General features: G+C 36.6%; 1 protein-coding gene across 1 annotated transcript in view; it reads left to right on the top strand.

Moving 5' to 3' along the window:
- The window catches only part of ATAD2 (ATPase family AAA domain containing 2), a 73068-nt gene that overhangs the window by 36619 nt on the left and 14620 nt on the right, over nt 1-21829 (top strand). Inside the window, 12 exon segments of the mRNA XM_032610325.1 lie at nt 1305-1412; nt 3942-4050; nt 4288-4403; nt 8248-8422; nt 9299-9314; nt 9317-9386; nt 13817-13976; nt 14845-14935; nt 15984-16298; nt 16642-16774; nt 17123-17309; nt 18380-18565. Coding sequence (XP_032466216.1) covers nt 1305-1412; nt 3942-4050; nt 4288-4403; nt 8248-8422; nt 9299-9314; nt 9317-9386; nt 13817-13976; nt 14845-14935; nt 15984-16298; nt 16642-16774; nt 17123-17309; nt 18380-18565 — 1666 coding nt within the window.

Raw genomic sequence — 21829 nt, 5'->3', positions numbered from 1 at the left:
AGTCTCACCCACTGCGCCACCAGGGAAGCCCTATATTTATCTTTTTTTTCAAATTAATTTATTTTTGGCTGTGTTGGGTCTTCGTTGCTGCGCACGGGCTTGCTCTAGTTGTGGTGAGTGGGGGCTACTCCTCGTTGCGGTGCGTGGGCTTCCCATTGCGGTGGCTTCTCTTGTTGCGGATCACAGGCTCTAGGCGCGTGGGCTTCAGGGGTTGTGGCTCGCAGACTCTAGAGCGCAGGCTCAGTAGTTGTGGCGCACAGGCTTAGTTGCTTCGTGGCATGTGGGATCTTCCCAGACCAGGGCTCGAACCCGTGTCCCCTGCATTGGCAGGCGGATTCTTTTTTTTTTTTAATTTTATTTATTTATTTTATTTTTGGCTGTGTTGGGTCTTCATTTCTGTGCGAGGACTTTCTCTAGTTGTGGCAAGCGGGGGCCTCTCACTATCATGGCCTCTCTTTTCACGGAGCACAGGCTCCAGACGCGCAGGCTCAGTAGCTGTGGCTCACGGGCCTAGTTGCTCTGTGGCATGTGGGATCTTCCCAGACCAGGGCTCGAACCCGTGTCCCCTGCATTAGCAGGCAGGTTCTCAACCACTGCATCACCAGGGAAGCCCCCTGGCAGGCGGATTCTTAACCACTGTGCCACCAGGGAAGTCTTTTTTTTTTTTTTAAAGTGGGAAAATTGAGGCTTATATGGGTTGAGTTAACTCATCCACATTTACACAACTGTTAAATGGCAGGTGTGAATTTAGAGTTGAGGATATACTATAGATAAAAGACCATCTCATTTCTCACAGTTTGTTAGCATATTTTAACCCTTCTTGATCCCCTTTGGTTTACATAAAATTCTCTTGTTCTCCTTTTAAGGTTGTTTGACATTTCAAAATAGTTGATTCCCTTCCAAGTGTAAATTATATGTAGTATAATGTTGAAAATACTTTCTAAAATTACAGTCACAAAGATTCTAAAACCCTCTTTATCCCGCCTTTCTCTTTGAGGGTAACTGATTTATATCAAGACTAAGAATGAGAGGTCACCCTGCCTGGACCATGTTTTGTCTTAATGAACGTTTGATTGTCAGCTCTACCACAGCCTCTTATCTTTTTTTCCCTTTTCAGTTGTCTTAGTCTTTTATTCCCTTCAAAAGATTCAACCAACAAAGCTTACTTCATTGATTCAGCAGATGTATTAATTTTATGATAAACATTTTTGGATTATTAGGTATTTCTAATGTTTGCATCCCGTAAGATGCCCTCTTTCTCCTGCCTTCCTCCATCATGATTTCAGTTTTCCTCTTTACTTTAGGCGAAGGCATGCAATCCACAGTAGCGACTCTACTTCATCGTCCTCTTCTGAAGATGAACAACACTTTGAGAGGCGAAGAAAAAGGAGCCGCAGTAGACCTATCAACAGGTTAGTGCATGTTGATTCCTTTAAAGCTACCAGCTTTTTTTTTTTTTAAGTGGAAAGAAAGATGAATAATTTGGGAATAGGTGCAGCTTGGCTGAATTAAAAAATTATATGCCAGGTTAATATATAAACCAGGATGCCATATTGTTTGAAATATCTGCTGTTGAAACTAATAACAGGTTAGAACGTATGTTTTCTTGTAAAACCAAAATGGTGCTTGGTAAGCACTGACTTGAGGAAATAACTATTTTTTTTCATTGAAAATATATTTTTTCCATGTATAATGATAATAAATTCTTATTGTAGAACTCTTTAAGGAAAATTGAAAGGTTAACTCATTTCACAACTCCTCGTAGTGTAAGTTCACATGTAATAAATCAACTCATTTGTTTTTCACAGTAATTATAGAAACGACAAGGATTATTCCCATTTTACAAACATGGGTGGGTAAATGAAAAATGCAGTGCCTGGATTCTAATATAATATTCTTAGGGTAGAAGACAATGCTTGTTAAAGCAATTGGGTCATAATAATTGAAGGGGCATGAAAATCAGTCATTCTTTTTATCCTAAGTTCTATGCTTTTTTTTTTTTTAATCATGTTAGCTCTGCCCCATTCAATATGGTGGCTGCTAGCCACATGCGGCTGTTGAGCACTTCAAATGTAGCTCATCTGAATTGAGATATACTATCAGTTTTTGTAAAAAATGCACTCTTGGATTTCAAAGACTTAGTACAAAAAAGAGAATGTAAAATACCTTATTTATTTATTTTTGGCTGCCTTGGGTCTTGGTTGCTGCGCGTGGGCTTTCTCTAGTTGCGGTGAGTGGGGGCTACTCTTCGTCGTGGTGCGTGAGCTTCTCATTGCGGTGGCTTCTCTTGTTGCGGAGCACGGGCTCTAGGCCTGTGGGCTTCAGTAATTGTGGCACGCAGGCTCAGTAGTTGTGGCTCGCGGACTCTAGAGCCGCAGGCTCAGTAGTTGTGGCGCACAGGCTTAGTTGCTCTGCAGCATGTGGCATCTTTCCGGACCAAGGCTCAAACCCGTGTCCTCTGCATTGGCAGGCGGATTCTTAACCACTGCACCACCAGGGAAGTCCAATATCTTAATTTTTTAAATATTGATTTTGCATGATGAAATGATAATATTTGGGATATATAAAATACATTATTAAAATTAATTTTACTCTGTTTAGTGTGGTTAATAGAAAATTTTAAATTACATTTCTGGCTTGCATTTCGTATCTATTGGACAGCAATGAGATCATTCAAAAGTTATGTACTTTGCCTTCATTTCATAAAAATGTGCATCTAACCTTATGGCTTTTTTTTTTTTAATTTATTTGGTTGCCCTGGGTCTTAGCTGTGGCAGGTGGGCTGCTTAGTTGCGGCTCCCCGGCTCCTTAGTTGCAGCACGTTGGCCCCGTAGTTGTGGCTCCAGGGCTCCTTAGTTGTGGCTCACGGGCTCCTTAGTTGTGACATGCGAACTCTTAGTTGTGGCATGCATGTGGGTGTGGGATCGGACCCAGGCCCCCTGCATTGGGAGCACGGAGTCCCATCCACTGCGCCACCAGGGCAGTCCCAATCCTATGGTTTTTATTATTATGCAGTTCTATTAAGAATTGTTTAAGAAATATCTTTTTAAAAGCCACAGCTGAAAACTTTTCCATCTTAGACTTTACAGCATAAATTCCTCGTGGAGTTTGAGACTAGCAAGAATTGTCACTTGGGGTGAGCATGGTGTGCTTTTACTTGTGTTCAGTTGGAGCAGGCATTTTTTGCTTAGGCATTCTGCTACAAGTATCTTAACTTTTAACATAAGTGTTTTCATTCTTCCAGCTATAAAACAAGCAGGTTTTTCTAGGTATATTTTTTGTAACCTACCATAACTGTTTCTGAAAGTAATTAGGAAAGTAGTGATTCATTCTTGCTTGAAAGGATTGATATAGATCCAGGTGCTGGTAGACTGAGTATTTTGCTGAGTAGCAGAGTTGTTGCAGATCTGGAGACATGCTGCTTGTATGTGATTCCTAGATTTGCCACTTCCTAGTTGCGTGATCTTGGGCATTACAGTTAACCTTTCTGTGCCTCGGTTTTCTTTTAAAATTGGGGAAATAATAATACCTACTTCATAAGAATATTGTGAGGATTTAATGAATTTATACATGTAAATCACCTAAACTAAAACAGTGTTTGGCAAATGGTAAACTCTCTGTAGGTCAGACAAGATTATTATATTGTATATTGATACTTTCTGAATTCTCAACCATGAATTACTTTATGTTGCTGTGGTATCTTGAAAACTGGTATTTTCATTTGATTGTATATCTTTAATAATAAAGGTTCAGATATAAATATTTCTAACACTTAAGTTCTCAACCTCTAAAGAAAATGAGGAACTTGAAACACATAATCTCATGATTTCCCCATTTGAAATTTTTTAAATTCTTAAGAAAAATGTATATATTCTAACATGGAATTTGGGGAAGGAAAGGGGGTTGATGAATGGGTTTTTTTTTTAATCTTTTTAAAATAGGTGCCTTCCATTAAATTTTCGGAAAGATGAATTAAAAGGAATTTATAAAGATGGAATGAAAATTGGAGGAAGCCTTGCTGATGTTGATCTAATGCAAGTAGATTCTTCAGTAAGTACAGTCTGAAATGTTATTTTTTGCTTCAGTTCAAAGTTAAAAAAGAAATCAATTGTTTTATCAGAAATTTTAATCTTTATAGATTCTTTTCTTTCTTCTTTTAATCTTTAGGCCACAACTAAGATCCTGTTACTCAGTTGACTGTGTGTGGCTTGGGTAGTTTGGGAATGGAGTAAGATTTTAATTTTGATTCCAAATTTAAGAATGTCAATGTTTCCCTTCCATTACCAGGTGCGGTTTGATAGTGTTGGTGGCTTGTCTAATCATATTGCAGCTCTAAAAGAGATGGTGGTGTTTCCACTACTTTATCCAGAAGTCTTTGAAAAATTCAAAATTCAACCTCCAAGGTAATTTAATTATACCTTTTATTTTAGCCAAAATCTGAGCTGTGCTATGTCCAGAAAGATAATGCTTCTCTGTTGAAAATTTTCAGGCCTACAGTAATTTGTTATACTTGCCCTGCAACATCCTGGGTGTCTCGAATATTTTACTTTCTTAATGTTTAACATGAAAAATGTTTCAAAATTGATTCTCCATTAAAAAAAATGGTTTTCCATGGCTTTTCATACATTTAGTAGAATTCCTCTCATACATACTCTTTACTTTTTTTCTTTCAGTTTTGTAATTTAGTTTTGAATTTATGTCAAAGTAATACATGTATGTAATTTTTAATATATTCTTTATTTTATAATGAAGTATAGTTGATTATATGTACATAATTTTAAAAGTTAAATAGTACTATAAGTTTTACAAAGAAAAAATGGTAGTAGTCCCTTCTGTTTTTTCTATTTTAGACATAATATATAGACTTCCTGTGAACAATGACTATTTGACTCTTACTTTCCCCACCCTCCACATATACACATTTTTCCCCCTTCCATATTTCCAGTAGTTTATTTATATATAGATAAACTTGATTTTTACTGTTTGCTTTATGACTATGTAAATATTTCTTGCAGTTTAGCCATGTATTATATAACTTCATTTCCTCTTTTGTATCTCTCCTCTCCCCACCATAAAACTCCTAGAGGAAAACATAGGCAGAACACTCTTTAACATAAATCATAGCAATATTTTTTTGGATCTGTTTCCTAAAACAAAGGAAATAAAAGCAAAATAAACAAATGAGACCTAGTTATATTAAAAGCTTTTGCACAGCAAAGGAAACCATTGACAAAACACAAAGACAACATATGGGAGAAAATATTTGCAAATGATATGACTGACTGATAAGGGGTAAATATCCAACATATATAAACAGCTCATATAACTCAACATTAAAAAACAAACAACCTGATTAAAAAATGGGCAAAAGAACTGAATAGATGTTTTTCCAAAGGGGACATGCAGATGGCCAACAGGCAGTTGAAAAGATGCTCAGCATCATTAATCATCAGGGAAATGCAAATCAAAACCACAATGAGATATCACCTCACACCTGTCAGAATGGCTGTTATCAAAAAGAACACAAATACAGCTTCCCTGGTGGCACAGTGGTTAAGAATTCACCTGCCAATGCAGGAGACATGGGTTCGAGCCCTGGTCCGGGAAGATTCCACATGCCATGGAGCAACTAAGCCCGTGCACCACAACTACTGACCCTGCGCTCTAGAGCCCACAAGCCACAACTACCGAAGCCCATGCACCTAGAGCCTATACTCCGCAACAAGAGAAGCCACCGCAATGAGAAGCCCATGCAGCGCAATGAAGAGTAGCCCCCGCTCGCCGCAACTAGAGAAAGCCTGCATGCAGCGACAAAGACCCAACACAGCCATAAATAAATAAATAATTTTATTTATTTAAAAAAGAACACAAATAACAAATGTGGGGAAAATGTGTAGAAAAGGGAACCCTCATACGTTGTTGGTGGGAGTGTAAATTGGTGCACTACTGTGGAAAACAGTATGGAGGTTTCTCAAAAAACTAAAGATAGAACTACCACCATATGCCCCAGTAATTCCACTCCTGGGTATATATCCGAAAAAAACAAAAACACTAATTCAAAAAGACACATGCAACCCAATGTTCATAGCAGCATTATTTACAGTTGCCAAGTTACGGAAGCAACCTAAGTGTCCATCAGCAGATGAATGGATAAAGAAGATGTGGTATGTATATACTCAATGGAATACTACTCAGCCATAGAAAAAGAATGAAATTTTGCCATTTGCAGCAACACTGATGGACTCGGAGGGCATTATGCTGAGTGAAATAAGTCAGAGGAAGGCAGATACTGTATGATATCACTTATATGTGGAATACGAAAGTACAATAAACTAGTGAATATAAGAAAAAAGAAGCAGACTCACAGATATGGAGGACAAACTAATGCTTACCAGTGGGGAGAGGGAACTGGGGAGGGGCAATATAGGGGTAGGGGATTAAGAGGTACAAACTATTAGGTATAAACTAAGCTACAAGGATATATTGTACAACATAGGGAATAGAGCACATATTTTCTAATTACTGTAAATGGAATATAACCTTTAAAAATTGTGAATTACTATATTGTATGCCTGTAACTTAGTTAATATTTTATATCCACTATACTTGAATTTTAAAAATTAAAGTAAAAAAATTCAACAACAGATTCCTTCAATTTTTTCTCTTCATTTCCCCTTCCTTACATTTCCCCTTTCTTACATTTCTGCTCATAAAAAAATCAATATATGACTATGTTAAACTATTTTCATATGGTATGTTCTCTTTCCATTTTAATGGCTGAATAATATTCCATTTTGTGGATGTATCACATTTTATTTAATTGATTCTGCTATTTCTGGCTATTTTGTTTTCTCCTGTTTTCATTATCACAGATGTCAATATCATGAGCATCTCATTGCTTCCTCTTTATGGGAATCATTAAGTTTTTTCTTTAAGATACCATCTCACAAATAAGATTACTGTGAGATATATTTTAAAAATATATATATATATATATATACATATTATATATTTTTTTTTTTTTTGCGGTGTGCGGGCCTCTCACCACTGTGGCCTCTCCCGCTGCAGAGCAGAGGCTCCGGACGTGCAGGCTCAGCGGCCATGGCTCACAGGCCCAGCTGCCCCGCGGCATGTGGGATCCTCCCGGACCGGGGCACGAACCCACGTCCCCTGCATAGGCAGGCGGACTCTCAACCACTGCGCCACCAGGGAAGCCCAAAAATAGATATATTTTTAAAAATCTGTTTCTGTCTTGACTTTTGTACATTGAAATCACTGGTTTATTTCACTTGTCTGATTGTTTTCTTAACAATTGCTTTGTTTTTTTACCATCTGCATTTGATTATGTTCGTTTCTTATTATTTTTTATTTCTTTTGGCTGCAATGCATGGCTTGTGGGATACTAGTTCCCTGACCAGGGATTGAACCCGTGCCCTGGCAGTGCAAGCACCAAGTCCTAAACACTGGACTGCCAGGGAATTCCCTTATTTTTCTTTTATTTTTTTCTTGACTTTGAATAGATTTTATCCATCACTTGTGATTTTTTTTTTTTTTTTGCCATTCTTATTTTGTCATTTCTGTTTTTCTGGGATCTTCCTTAACTTTTCTTTTCAAGAGCAGTTATTTGATGATCATTTCTAGTAAGATTATGAATATAACCCATTTTCTCAGAATTCTGTCCTGAGAACATGATAAACTTTGGAAATATGTGAAAAAGCTGTACATTACCCTATGACAGTGCAGTGATGTCACCAAAAATTATCTTGAATTCTTTGTGTTGTCCTAGTCCCTGTCACCCAGCCACTACTTCAAGTTCTCTCTTCTTTTATCTTATTTTCTCTTATGTCCATTCCCACTATTTTCTTGCAAAACTTTTGCTGTTATGTTACTGGTGCTCAGACCAAAGATTATACGTGAAATCTGCTATTCTTTCCCCTGATATGTTATAAAATTAAACAGTCAGGTCTTTTCAATCATAACTTTTATGCAAGGTAAGATAATATGATGAGCATGATGAATGAATGAAAGAAAATATGTTTCACATAAATGGTTTTATTAGTTTCAATATTAATTTTATAGTATGAATATTAATTCCTAGGTTTTAAGTTGTGCTTTGTGGATTGAAATGATATTTCACTTGTCTTAATTACATTCTTATTCATTAAATGTATTCATGAAATTGGTTTCTAAGTTTTTGTTTGGTCTGTTTTTCAGTGTAGTACTAAAATAATACTTATTCTTTTACAGGGGTTGTTTGTTTTATGGTCCACCTGGAACTGGAAAAACTCTGGTTGCTAGAGCACTTGCCAATGAATGCAGTCAAGGGGATAAAAGAGTAGCATTTTTCATGAGGAAAGGTGCTGATGGTCTGAGTAAGTGGGTAGGAGAATCTGAAAGACAGCTGCGATTGCTATTTGATCAGGTATGATATTCAAATTTACCTATATAGATCTGTAATCAGTGTAGATTAAGTATAAGGATTGGATAAACCTTGCATTTAATCACTTTTCATAGAAATAAACTCATAATAATTATACCACATATATACTCTTCCTAGATTATTTTCCTTTGTCATGTCATGATTACACCGACGTATGATGAACAGTTTTATAGTAAAAGGAGGAAGGAATAATTGGGTCTAAGTTCTCTGGAGTCTTAGGTCTCATATCTAAAGACTAGAGACAGAGTGGTAGTCTCACACTTAAAAGAGACGACAGTAGTGAGTTATGTTTCAGTATACGAGCTGAAGATTAGCTCTGCCCTAGAGTGGCTTTCAGTTTCATATCCCAATTGTATTGACAGTAAGTTGTGAGATAATAGCATTCTTAGTTACTGAGACATATTGTTGCAAATGCTTTTACATCTCTTTGTAGAATTCACTGAGGTTTTTTTGTTTTAACTTTACTGAAATAGATTTTAAACTATGGCATCTTATTAAATGTTTTTTTCCTCCTGACATGGAGGAAAGCTATGTCACTGTCTTCTATTCTTTGTCTTGTTTCGACAGTTGGTCTTCAGTAGATATTTTTTGTGTCCCAATAATTGTAGCTGTATGAAATCTGAGGGATATAACCAGTGGAGTATATTGAATGTTTCCAGTTGAAAATGCAAATAAACTTAAATTGTATGCTGTTATAATTTATTATGTCTGAATCCTTAAAACATAGTTCTTGAGTTTATATTTTTAAAAACTTCTTATAAGCAAATAGGAATGAAAATGGATTAAAATGCTTTATATTAAGTCTATGTATTTGAAGTTTTTCATGATAACATGCAATCACTGGACTTTGCTTCCTAGGCCTATCAGATGCGCCCATCATTATTTTCTTTGATGAAATCGATGGTCTGGCTCCAGTACGATCAAGCAGGCAAGATCAAATTCACAGGTAAAACTTGCTTGATGGTACTTCTGCCTTTCTTCCTATATTCTGAGCAGTATTGATATTGCATGAGGGATAGAATGTTAGATGGTGAAAGAAAGTTTATAAACCAGTGTTGTTTGGTAGTAGAAACCAATGTGTAGTACAGAAGAAAAAGAAAAAGTGAACCTGTTCTAAAGGGTAAGGTGTTCTCAAGCACAGTATTGGTTATAGATTTAACTTGTGATTACAGACTTAAATGCCCATTGGCCAGTGAGGTAAGGCAAATAAAATGAGTGAGGCAGGCCAGTGAGTAAGGGTGGGTCTGGGAAATGTGGCTGAGTGTCCAATCATGAAGAGCGTGGCCAATTGTTTTAGCTCCAGCTATTACTGAAGTGCAAAAGCTGACTCAGACTTGAAAAATAAATTTTCTTTCCTAAATTTTATATTCAGATTTTTGCGTTAAATATCTTTTAGATGTTGCCAACTAATTCAGATGCTTTTTTTTTTTTCCCCCTAGTACTAGCCCAACTTCCTGATTTTCAGAATGGGAAAGTTGCATCTCCCCTGTGATAATTGCTTACCCAAGGGAGCAGTTTTCACTAGTACCACTGACTCAACCTGAATCTAAATTCATTTTAGTCCTAGTTCATCTTCAGTTTTTCACAGCTTCTTTTTAAATGTAATTATTTAATTAATTTGGGATACCCAAAAGCAAATGTTTGCATGCTTTCATTATGCCAGTATTGTTTTTCATTGTAGATAATATAAAAGAGAAACGAGACATAAAATTATGAGTGATAGGTAGGTTTTGGCTTTTCTAACACCTAACAACATTTACTATATTCTGGTCCTCTTCTTTGACTTGATACTATAAAATTTTATTTGTTCTGAGTAAATTAAAATATTTACTCCTATATGGTAAAAATAGTTGTGTGTGCACATACCCTACCAATAATCATACACACTTTTTATATATATGACACATTTCATTATCAGCCATACTGTATTCATTGTGTTGATAGGGAAAAATATATTTAACAATACGGACCATCACTTTGCAATCAAGTAATTGAGTACTTACTGTATTTTGGAACAGTCTAAAAGGGATTGGAGAAATTTTAACAGGAAATATGAATAATTTTAGCAAACACTTATCATTTCAAATATATATTTTTTAAGAGAACTTAGGTTTTTGTTTTTTCCAAAGACTTAAAAAATCTGAGAGAAAAGCATTTTTGTTAAATTAAGCTTATTTATTTATTTATTTACTTTAAGGGAGTAAATCTTTTTCTTTTTTTTTACAAATTTATTTATTTATATTTTTTATTTTTGGCTGTGTGGTTATTTGTTGCTGCGCGGGGGCTTTCTCTAGTTGTGGCGCGCAGGGGCTGCTCTTCATTGTGTTGCGTGGGCTTCTCATTGCAGCGGCTTCTCTTGTTGAGGAGCACGGGCTCTAGGTGCGCGGGCTTCAGTAGTTGTGGCTCACAGGCTTAGTTGCTCCGCGGCATGTGGGATCTTCCTGGACCAGGGCTCGAACCTATGTCCCCTGCACTGGCAGGGTGGACCCACTGCGCCACTAGGGAAGTCCAATTCAGCTTTTTTAGAGTTAGCACATTGAACATGATTAAACTATCCTCTTTACTATTGTTGGTATAATTTTAGGTAATGCAAATAAGTAAGTATGTGAATGCATTAGAAAATAAGATTTTTAGCCTAAGAAAGAGGATACAAATATAAAGTAATTAAATAAAACCCTCAAATCGGGCTTCCCTGGTGGCGCAGTGGTTGAGAGTTCGCCTGCCGATGCAGGGGACACGGGTGCATGCCCTGGTCTGGGAGGATCCCGCATGCCGCGGAGCGGCTGGGCCCATGAGCCATGGCCTCTGGGCCTGCGCGTCCGGAGCCTGTGCTCCGCAACGGGAGAGGCCACAGCAGTGAGAGGCCCACATACCGCAAAAAAAAAAAAAAAAAAAAAAAAACCTCAAATCTTTACTTGAATTAGAAATACCAGTATGAACTTACGATGAATTTTATTTTTAAAGAAAAAAATGATTCCTATCTCTGGACACTAAAAAGGCCTAGAAACAATCACAGTCCAGCGGCAATTCATACCCTTAGTAATCAGAGTGTGATCTCTAAATACTAGGATTCTTTAGTGGAGGAGGTGTTAGGCAGAACTGAGATGGGAAATAGCAAGACAAGCCTGGAACATATTGTAATTCCTGGAAGTGAAGAAGCAATCAAAGACTACTGGGGTCACATCAGAGTGACATAGCCAGTTTGAAGAGGTTTCCATTGGCCAAAGACGGGACAGTTTGAGACCCAGTATACTGAGTCTCTTAAATATGTATACACATTTTTAAGAGACTCAGTATATTGAAGTGTATCAAGTACACAGAAATCATCAGTTTTTAATGATCTGTTTAAAAAAAGAACTTAATTGGTCACTCCAAAGGTTGCTAAGACAGTGACTCATTACTCTGAAAATTGATGAAGAGAATGAAGCAAGCATTTCTTTTTCCTGTCCTGTAACCATGATTCAGAGTAATTTAATAATAATGATAAAGAGAACTTTGTTCTCTGTAGAAAAATCACATTTAATAAATGCAAAGGAAATTATTGAATTAGAAAAATAACCATTTTGCAACCCCTTATGAAATAGTGGATCAAGAACTATGGTTTTCAACTGGGAGTGATTTTGCCCCCCAGGGGACACGTCTGGATATATTTTTGATTGTCAAAACTGGGAGGGGGAGTGCTCTACTGGCTTCAAGTGGGTGAAAACCATGGATGCTGTTAAATATCCTACAGTGGACAGGACAGCTCTCCACAACAAAGAATTATCTGGCCCAAAATGTCAATGGTGCCAAGATTGAGAAACCTTGATCTAAGCAATAGTTATTGGTGGCTGCTATGAAAGCAGATAAGTTGAAAAGGTTAATAGTAAAGTTTATGATGAGTGGAGTAACCTGATAACACCTCAACTAAACCCAACCTACCGATCTTAAAAATGAAAATATGGTATCACTTGCCTCCTGATGTATACAGTAGGAAGTACATGGTATCTTCCTGTGAAATATACTATCCCAAATAGTTTAATCTATATTTATTAAGCTTGTAGATGTAACTACCAGTTTACAGGAAATATGAAAGCTAAAGGACAAGTTAAATGAGCCTATCAGGAAGCAATCAGCTCAATCCAGATGTGGGAGGGAAATTCTACAAAACAAATGAACCAGTTTCTTCAAAAAATAAATGGCATGGAGGAAGAAAAAATAAGTGAGGGAAGGGTGATGGGCAACTGTTATGGATCTGAGGGTTGTTTGACCAAGTGCAATGTGTGTAGATCTTGGCTTGAACAAACCAAATGTAAAAAGATATTTTGAGACGATCAGGGAAATTGGAATTAGTGTCATTTACATTGATGTCATAGTATTGTGGGATTTTTTAAAAGTCCTTATCCTCAGAAATACATATGTGAAGCACTTAACATGAAATATTTATGGGTTAAATGACCTGAGATTTTTTTGTTTGGTTGGTTTTTTTAAAAGCTATTGGGTGAAGACAAAAAAGGAATACTGATAATTGTTGAAACTGAGTGATGAAGATGTGGAGACTGTTTTACTATTCTCTCTCCATAATGAAAAGTTTAAAATGTAATTAAAACTCTTTTTAAAAAAAATAAATTTATTTATTTTATTTATTTATTTTTGGCTGTGTTGGGTCTTCATTGCTGCGCATGGGCTTTCTCTAGTTGCGGCGAGTGGGGGCTGCTCTTTGTTGCGGTGCGCGGGCTTCTCATTGCAGTGGCTTCTCTTGTGGAGCATGGGCTCTAGGCACACAGGCTTCAGTAGCTGTGGCATGTGGGCTCAGTAGTTGTGGCTCATGGGCTGTAGAGCGCAGGCTCAGTAGCTGTGGCGCACGGGCTTAGTTGCTCCGCAGCATGTGGGATCTTCCCGGACCAGGGATTGAACCTGTGTCCCCTGCATTGGCAGGGGGGTTCTTAACCACTGTGCCAGCAGGGAAGTTCAAATCCTATGTTTTTATGCTTTAGGTATATTCTGTTTTATTTTGGGGTCCTTTGATAATGTGTACACAATGAACCATTTTATTATTTTTACTTTCTGTTTGTCTGCCTAGTACTTGTATTTTTTTGATGTTGTATCCCTGTTTGAGAACTCTAAAGTTCCTATGTGAAATTATGCTTTATGAAATGGCTTCCAGGAACCATTTGTAGCATTCTGAAAGCTGTGTTTTCCATTGACTTTAAATGTCTATGTGCCATGTAGTATGTTATTTTACAGATATTCTTTTTAAAAAGCTTATTGAAAGTAGTGGAATGCTCTGAGAAAATTCAGTCACACATTTAATGTATTCAATCTTAGCAAAAAAAAAAGAAATGATGTGTTCAGCTTCCACACAATTAATCTCTTCTCTCTTATTTTTAAATTTAGTTCAATTGTTTCCACCCTGCTAGCTCTTATGGATGGATTGGACAGCAGAGGAGAAATTGTCATCATTGGTGCTACCAACAGACTGGATTCTATCGATCCTGCTTTACGAAGGCCTGGTCGTTTTGACAGAGAATTCCTTTTTAGCCTACCTGATAAAGATGTAAGAATTTAACATCACTCAAATTTTGACAAAATTGATTGCCTTTATCATGAACAAGTCTTGGTATAGCGAAAAATTGAAGATTGAGTTTTGTATGTTCTGAAGCGAAGTTGTATGATTAACATTCAAACATGTATGTATGTATTTTTAGGGAGGCATTATTTTATTTAAAGAAAATAACTTGGTAAATTTTTATTCTTTTTTTTTGGTTCCCGCGGCTTGTGGGATCCTAGTTCCCCGACCAGGGATGAACCCAGGCCACAGCAGTGAGAGTGCCAAGTCCTAACCACTGGACAGCCAGGGAACTCCCCACCCCACCCCCCTCCTTTTTTTTTTTGTAATAAAATAGTGCCTCCCTAGAAATACTCTTAAAATTCTTTCAATTTGAGCACAACCTTTGCATGTTAATTATACAGCTTTATTTTGATTCAGAACACGTGGCCTAACAGTCAGTCCTTAGCCAATTCATTAGCCTTGGCTTTTTTCACGGATACAACCATATAATCCTATGCAGTTATTTTAAAGCTGCCTAATATTTTGAGAACCAAGTTAGAAAATATGGGTAGAGCTATCAGTGCTCTTAAAAACAGTTCTTAATATGTACCAGAATAAACAATAGTCCAGCAGTTTCTTAATATCTCTCATTCACATTTATGATGACTAGAACTTGAGCTATAAATGTAGATCTGTTTAACATAAAATCCTCAAGCTCTTACAAATACATCTTTTTTTTTCATTTTTACTGTTTCATATTTCTGTTTATATTAGGTATTAAAATCTTTAAAATTTTAGATAAATTATTCTAAATTGAAATTAATCTGAATAGCACTTTATTATTATAGAAAAATTTAACTGTTTTTATTTGTAGGCTCGAAAAGAAATTCTAAAGATTCACACAAGGGATTGGAATCCTAAACCACTGGACATATTTCTAGAAGAACTAGCAGAAAGCTGTGTTGGTAAACATTGCTTTAAGCATTAAAAGAAATATTACATGCATTTCAAAGATGGAATAAGTTGTAGTTTTGCCAAGGTTATGTTTAAAGAAATGCAAATTATATTTGTTTCTTATTTATAGTTGCTGGCATGTTTTTTTTTTTTTTGGCCGCGTTGGGTCTTCATTGCTGTGCGGGGTCTTTCTCTAGCTGCAATGAGCCGGGGCTACGCTTTGTTGCGGTGCACGGACTTCTCATTGCGGTGGCTTCTCTTGTTGTGGAGCACGGGCTCTAGGCGTACGGGCTCAATAGTTGCGGCATGCGAGTGTGCAGGCTTTTAGTAGTAGTGGTGCATGGGCTCAGTAGTTGTGGCTCACAGGCTCTAGAGCACAGGATCAGTAGTTGTGGCGCACAGGCGTGGTTGCTCCGCGGCATGTGGGATCTTCCTGGACTGGGGCTCGAGCCCGTGTCCCCTGCATTGGCAGGCGGATTCTTAACCACTGCACCACCAGGGAAGTCCTGTTTTCTTCGTATAAAGTCCTAGATATTATATAGAGGTAATTGATATTTTGACTGTCAGGGAATATCAGAATGAAGTTAGATCTTTTACTAACTGTTCACATTTTTGTAATTATCCTATTAAGCATTCTACATGTATTATTTCAGGTAATTCTTACATCAGTCCTGCGAAGTAGGTAGCTTTATCCCCATTTTACAGATGTAGAAATGGCTGAGAGAGCATAAATGAATAAAGAGAGCATAAATCTCTAAAGATCACACGTCTAGTAAATGACAAACTGGAATTTGAACCTGATTGATTTCAAAAGTCGTGCTCTTGACCCTTGTGCTCTACTTCATGCCTGCATATTTCACTCTCAAAAGTTGATTGATTTGTTAAGGGTTATTATCAACCATGTAAGTTCACTGGGGGAATGAGAGACATTTTAGCCTTATTACTCCTAAATATTTTGCTACTATATTGCTAGGCTGATTTTTAATTTTCTTTTAACCATGGTCAAGCTAATAGGGCGGTGGTTTACTTAAAAAAATTTTTTTTGGTTGCCTTGGATAGGATACTGTGGTGCAGATATTAAGTCAATATGTTCTGAGGCTGCTTTGTGTGCTCTGCGTCGACGCTACCCGCAGATCTATACCACCAGTGAGAAACTACAGTTGGATCTCTCTTCAATTAATATCTCAGCTAAAGACTTCGAGTTAGCTATGCAAAAGATGATACCAGCCTCCCAAAGAGCTGTGACATCACCTGGGCAGGCACTGTCCGCCATTGTGAAACCCCTCCTGCAAAGTACAGTTGACAAGATCTTAGAAGCTCTGCAGAGGGTATTTCCACATGTGGAAATCGGAACTAAAAAGGCATTAGACTCAGGTATGAAACTTGATTGACCATTTAGTTTTCATAATCTGTGAAACTAAATGTTTTGTACATCCCTGTACAGTAATGTTTCTTTATAAAAGAGCCTCTTGAAAGGAATTTGGCCATGCTTTGCCTAGATATTTGAAAGAAATTTACTTCACAGATTGCCCTAGACTTAATCTAAGTTTGGAATGCATTATTTTAATTTACTTGTTATTTATATCTACACAAACATTTTTGATTCTTATAAAAATGTCATTGAAGTTCCTTGGTTTGCTAACTGAGGCATTACATGAAGATTTACTTTGTAATTCAGAAAAGTTACTAATGCACACTTTTTTTGTTTACTTTATAGATGTTTCTTGTCCTCTTTTAGAAAGTGACTTGGCATACAGTGATGACGATGTTCCTTCAGTATATGAAAATGGACTTCCTCAAAAATCCTTTAATAAGAGAAAAGAAAATGTTAATTTTCTTCATTTGAATAGGTACACTTCCCTTGAAAATTAATATATTTTTTTTCTTGTGTAAATTCCCTAAAACTAAATGAAATGACGTTTGAAAAGATAAAAGAGGCCAGCCAATTGACTTTTTTAAAAAGTTAAAATATTAGAAAATTTTTTGTTGTTACAGTTGTCATGATGGTAGAAACTATACTGTATGAAGTATTCCTAAAAATCTGTAGGGGTTGATTCTTTCCAAAAACCATATGAACCATGATGTTATGACTGGCCATAGTGTCAAAACTTTTGACTTCTAAAGTTCATAGTTGGTAATTGGGAGGGAAATTTAAACTTTTTTTCCCTAAATCATAGGTTATTACTCATTTCTTTCAGAAATGCTTGTGATCAACCTATGTCTTTTCGACCAAGAATATTGATAGTAGGAGAACCAGGATTTGGGCAAGGTTCTCATTTAGCACCAGCTGTCATTCATGCTTTGGAAAAATTTGCAGTGTACACATTAGACATTCCTGTTCTTTTTGGAGTCAGTGCTACATCTCCTGAAGAAACATGTGCCCAGGTAATTCATTGTTGCCCAGACACATAAGTTGTAAGTCAAAGTAGTCTTCCAAAGACAAAATCTAGAATTGCCTCGTTCTTTTTGTACTGTGTTTTTTGTCTTTCTGATTTCTAACTTCAGGTTTTCAAAATAGAACTATGCATAAGTGCTTAGTTACTGAAGAGTGTGAGTTTAAATCCCTTTTCCACCACTTACTTGCTATGTGACTTAGAAAAGTTATTAGATCTCTCTGCCCCATTTTCCCCATTTGCAAAATGGAGATAATAATAGTCCTTACCTTGTATGGCTGTTGTGAGAAATGAGTAAAATACTTAAAACAGTGACGGCTATGCAAAATAAAATTTTAATTTTCTTCATTAGAATAGGTACATTTCCCTTGAAAATTAGTATATATATATATTTTGTGTGTGTGTAAATTCCCTAAAACTAAATGAAATGATGTTTGAAAAGATAAAAGATGCCAGCTAATTGATTTTTTTTTTAAGTTAAAATATTAGAAAATTTTTTGTTGTTACAGTTGTCATGATGGTAGAAACTATACTGTATGAAGTATTCCTAAAAATCTGTAGGGGGTGATTCTTTCCAAAAACCATATGAACCTTGCTGCTTCTGTTTTTGCTATATTAAAATTTTTTTAATGTAAAAGTGTTTTATATTTGTATTTTTATTTTAACCTTGGTTGCCATAACAGAAAAGTCTTCTAGATTTCTTGAGCTGTTTTCTAATTGCTTGAAGCAATCATGTTTTTCTAAAAACGAGACTTTTTTTGTGTGTGTGGTACGCGGGCCTCTCACTGTTGTGGCCGGATTTTCCTGGTCCGGGGCACGAACCCGTGTCCCCTGCCTCAGCAGGCAGACTCTCAACCACTGCGCCACCAGGGAAGCCAAGCCCTAAAAATGAGAATTTTATAAAACATTTAAAAACAAGATTGTGGGATTGGGGAAGCATTTTTAAAACTTGAGGGTTTTATATGACAATTCCGGGAAATTAAACATTGTTCCAGATTAATAAAGCATATAACTAATGTGCTGACTCTCTAATTGAATGTAATTTTTTTCTCTCTCTACTAGATGATTCATGAAGCTAAGAAAACAGCACCAAGTATACTGTATATTCCTCATATTCACTTGTGGTGGGAAATAGTTGGACCAACACTTAAAGCCACATTTACCACATTATTACAGAATATTCCTTCTTTTGCTCCAGTTTTACTACTTGCAACTTCTGACAAACCCTATTCCACACTACCAGAAGAGGTAATTTGGGAGAAATTATTATATTTTAAAAAGAGATATACTTAAGTAATAAGAATTTATGGAAAAAATTCCAAGTGCTACAGAGGTGAATAAAATTATAAGGAAAAGTTTTCCTATTAAAGATACCATTGTTAGCTATTTGATACATGTGCTTGTTGGGCAGGATGGTATATGTATATGTGTATGTATATTGTAAGACCATATTGTAAATTTTTTTTCTCTAAATGGAATATGATGCATACTATTCTGTAACTTACTTTATATATCTTATGTGTTTTTTAATACATAAGTCTTATTTCTTTCAAGAGCAGCATAGCCTTTTCTGTTTTCTTGATATACCATAATTTATTTATCCAAATCCTTATTAATAGGATTTTAGTTATTTTCCAGTTTTTTTCCTGTTGAACTGCTACAGTGAGCATTCTTGGGTTTTAAATTATATGAGCATTACTATGTGGATTTTTTTTAACATGCATTCCTAAAAGTGGAATAACTATAGCTTAGCCAAAGAGTATGCACATTTGACATTTTTGATAGTACCAAATTACTGTCCTTCAAATTTGTGCCAATTTAGACAACTACCAGTGACAAAGTTCATTCTGCTTCTGCCTGTAATACTCTTCTCCTAGATACATAGAAAATAAAGATGTGATCCTTTATTTTTCTCAGATGTCTGCCTAGATATCACCTCAGAGGTCTTCCTGTTCAGTTTCTCAATTACAGCAGTAACACCTCTGCCTATCACTCTCTTCTCCCTTACTCTGCTTTGTTTTTATCACTACTTGACATTAAATATTAATTCGTTTGACTCTATCTCTACTAGCAGAATGTAAAATACGTGAAATCAGGGACATTTTCCACCTCTCCGTCCCCAGAATACATAATAAGCATGTTGTAGTCTTGTGTGTGTGTTTTTAGAACATTAGTAGGATGATAATTCAAATATTTTATTTTAAATATATTTACTGAGCACTTATTCTGTGACAGACATGGTTATAGGCATTGGGAATATAGCATTGAACAATATAGAGAAAAATCTGTATCCTCCTAGGGCTTACATTTTAGTTGAGGGAGAGACAAACAAAAATAAAATATAATACCAACCTACCAGTATGGAGAAAAATTTAGCTAAGCAATGCCAAAAGAGTGTGGTAGGGCCACAGTGTTAAATCCACTAGGTTAGCCTCACCAAGAAGATGACATTTGAGCAAATACCTGGAGAAGGTAAGGTAGTGACCCATTTGAGTATCTGAGGGACAGAGGTTCCTGGCAGAGAAAAAGCAAGTGCGAAAGCCCTGAAGGAAGAGTGTGGTGTGTTGGAAAAATCGCAGAAAGTCTAGAGTGGCTAGAACAGAGTGAATAAAGGACAGAGTAGAAGGAAATGATGTCAGGGAGTTATCAAAGGACCAGATTGTGTCCCTGATGGCAGTTTTGTAGTTGTTAATTCTTCAACTAAAACTTAAATAAACTGGGAAATGAACATTAAGTATATATTAATTACAGATTCTTAGGGTGGGAAGAGTCCTTAAAGTTTTCTACTTTAGTCATCTAGTTCTGGACTCTAAGTCTTTCTTTTGTATAGAACACCTTCACAGTTCATTTTGTTAGTTCTGACTCCTTAGAAAAATCAACTTATTTTGAGAGGCTTCCATTTCTTAATGTCCATTTGTTTCCCACATAAAATAGAGAGCCCGTCTATTCTGTCTTCATCATGACAAGCTCTTTGTATGTTTGAATATGGTTTTGTGTTCACTTCTATCTCCTCGCTCTGACCCAGTCTTCTTCACACTAAAAATTTCTTCTTCTATGATAAGGTATATTCCTTAGGAATATTAAATACAATAAAAGTTTATTTCTTGCTCACTTAACAATACCAGGCAGATGACTAGATTGGCGGGTCCACCCTCCACCATGTAGTCATACCAGACACTCAGGCTGAGAGAGCTTTCTCATTTTCATCATGTGACTTTCCAGGTTACTTTCATTCCACCCAGCTGAAAGGATTGGCCTTCTTGTGCCTGGTCTGAAAGTGATACATATCATTTCCTTTCACATTCCATTGGCTAAAACTCACATAGCCATACCTAACTGCAAGGGAGACCAGGAAATATGATATAGCAGTGTGCCCAAAAGGAAGAGAACATGGAGTGTGATAATAGCAGGCTCTGCTACACGTCACACATATTTTTAGTTTCCTCAAAATTCTAGTCACTCTCTTGAATGTCTTTCTCTTTATAGTCCTTTTGAAAGGCTGTACTCAGAATGAATTAAGTACTCTAGCAATGTTCTGATTAACAGAGTAAAGAATTGCTATTTAGTAGCCCCATTAACCATTGATTTATTGTACTCACTGTCAATTAAAACTTTGTTAATTATTTCAAAGTTTAAAACAAAGATAAGTTTATACTCTTGGTAATAAGTAAGGCAAACTAGCTGAACTTTATAAAGACGTAGGGAGGTTGAAAAGCTGTCATCAGTTTAACTTTATCAAGAATGTGTGAATTTTGGGGCTTCCCTGGTGGCGCAGTGGTTGAGAGTCCGCCTGCCGGTGCAGGGGACACGGGTTCGTACCCCAGTCCGGGAAGATCCCACATGCCGTGGAGCAGCTGAGCCCGTGAGCCACGGCCGCTGAGCCTGCGTGTCCGGAGCCTGTGCTCCGCAACGGGAGAGACCACAACAGTGAGAGGCCCGCGTACAGCAAAAAAAAAAGAAAAAAAAAAGAATGTGGGAATTTTGTACTCAAAAAAAAATTTTTTTAAAGATAGCTTCTTTGTTTTCTTATGGTAATATTTCCTAAGCATATCACTGTAAACTGAGTAAAGTATCCCAGTATCACACTGTACTGTAGGGTGGAATGGGCACTGGACCAGGAATTGCTCATTTTATAAAATGAATAGTCTATGTGGATGCAAATAATCCAGTCCGCTTTGAGCCTTATATAGTCTATGTAGTCCTTAGTGATCCAGTGATATTGTCTATATAGCATTGGGCTATAATATGTGAGAAGTACTGTGTATACCATCATGAGCTACATTAAAGTTTGTCTATCTCAAAACTGCAGTCAGAGTATCTATATGTATGAGTACTAGTGGACCCTAACAACACAGCAGTATGGAAAAATGAGAAAGAAAGTCATCAGTGGATTAGAAACTTTGATGAATCGTGAAAGAAAAGCAGTGGGGATTAGATTGATACAGGTAACCACATTTTAAAGCATGTGCATGGGGCTTCCCTGGTGGCGCAGTGGTTGAGAGTCCGCCTGCC

This window comes from Phocoena sinus, chromosome 17 (genome assembly GCF_008692025.1).
Source record: "Phocoena sinus isolate mPhoSin1 chromosome 17, mPhoSin1.pri, whole genome shotgun sequence".
Classification (NCBI taxonomy): Eukaryota; Metazoa; Chordata; class Mammalia; order Artiodactyla; family Phocoenidae; genus Phocoena; species Phocoena sinus.
Note: the sequence above shows the minus strand (reverse complement) of the source record. Positions and strands in the feature narration are given on the sequence as shown.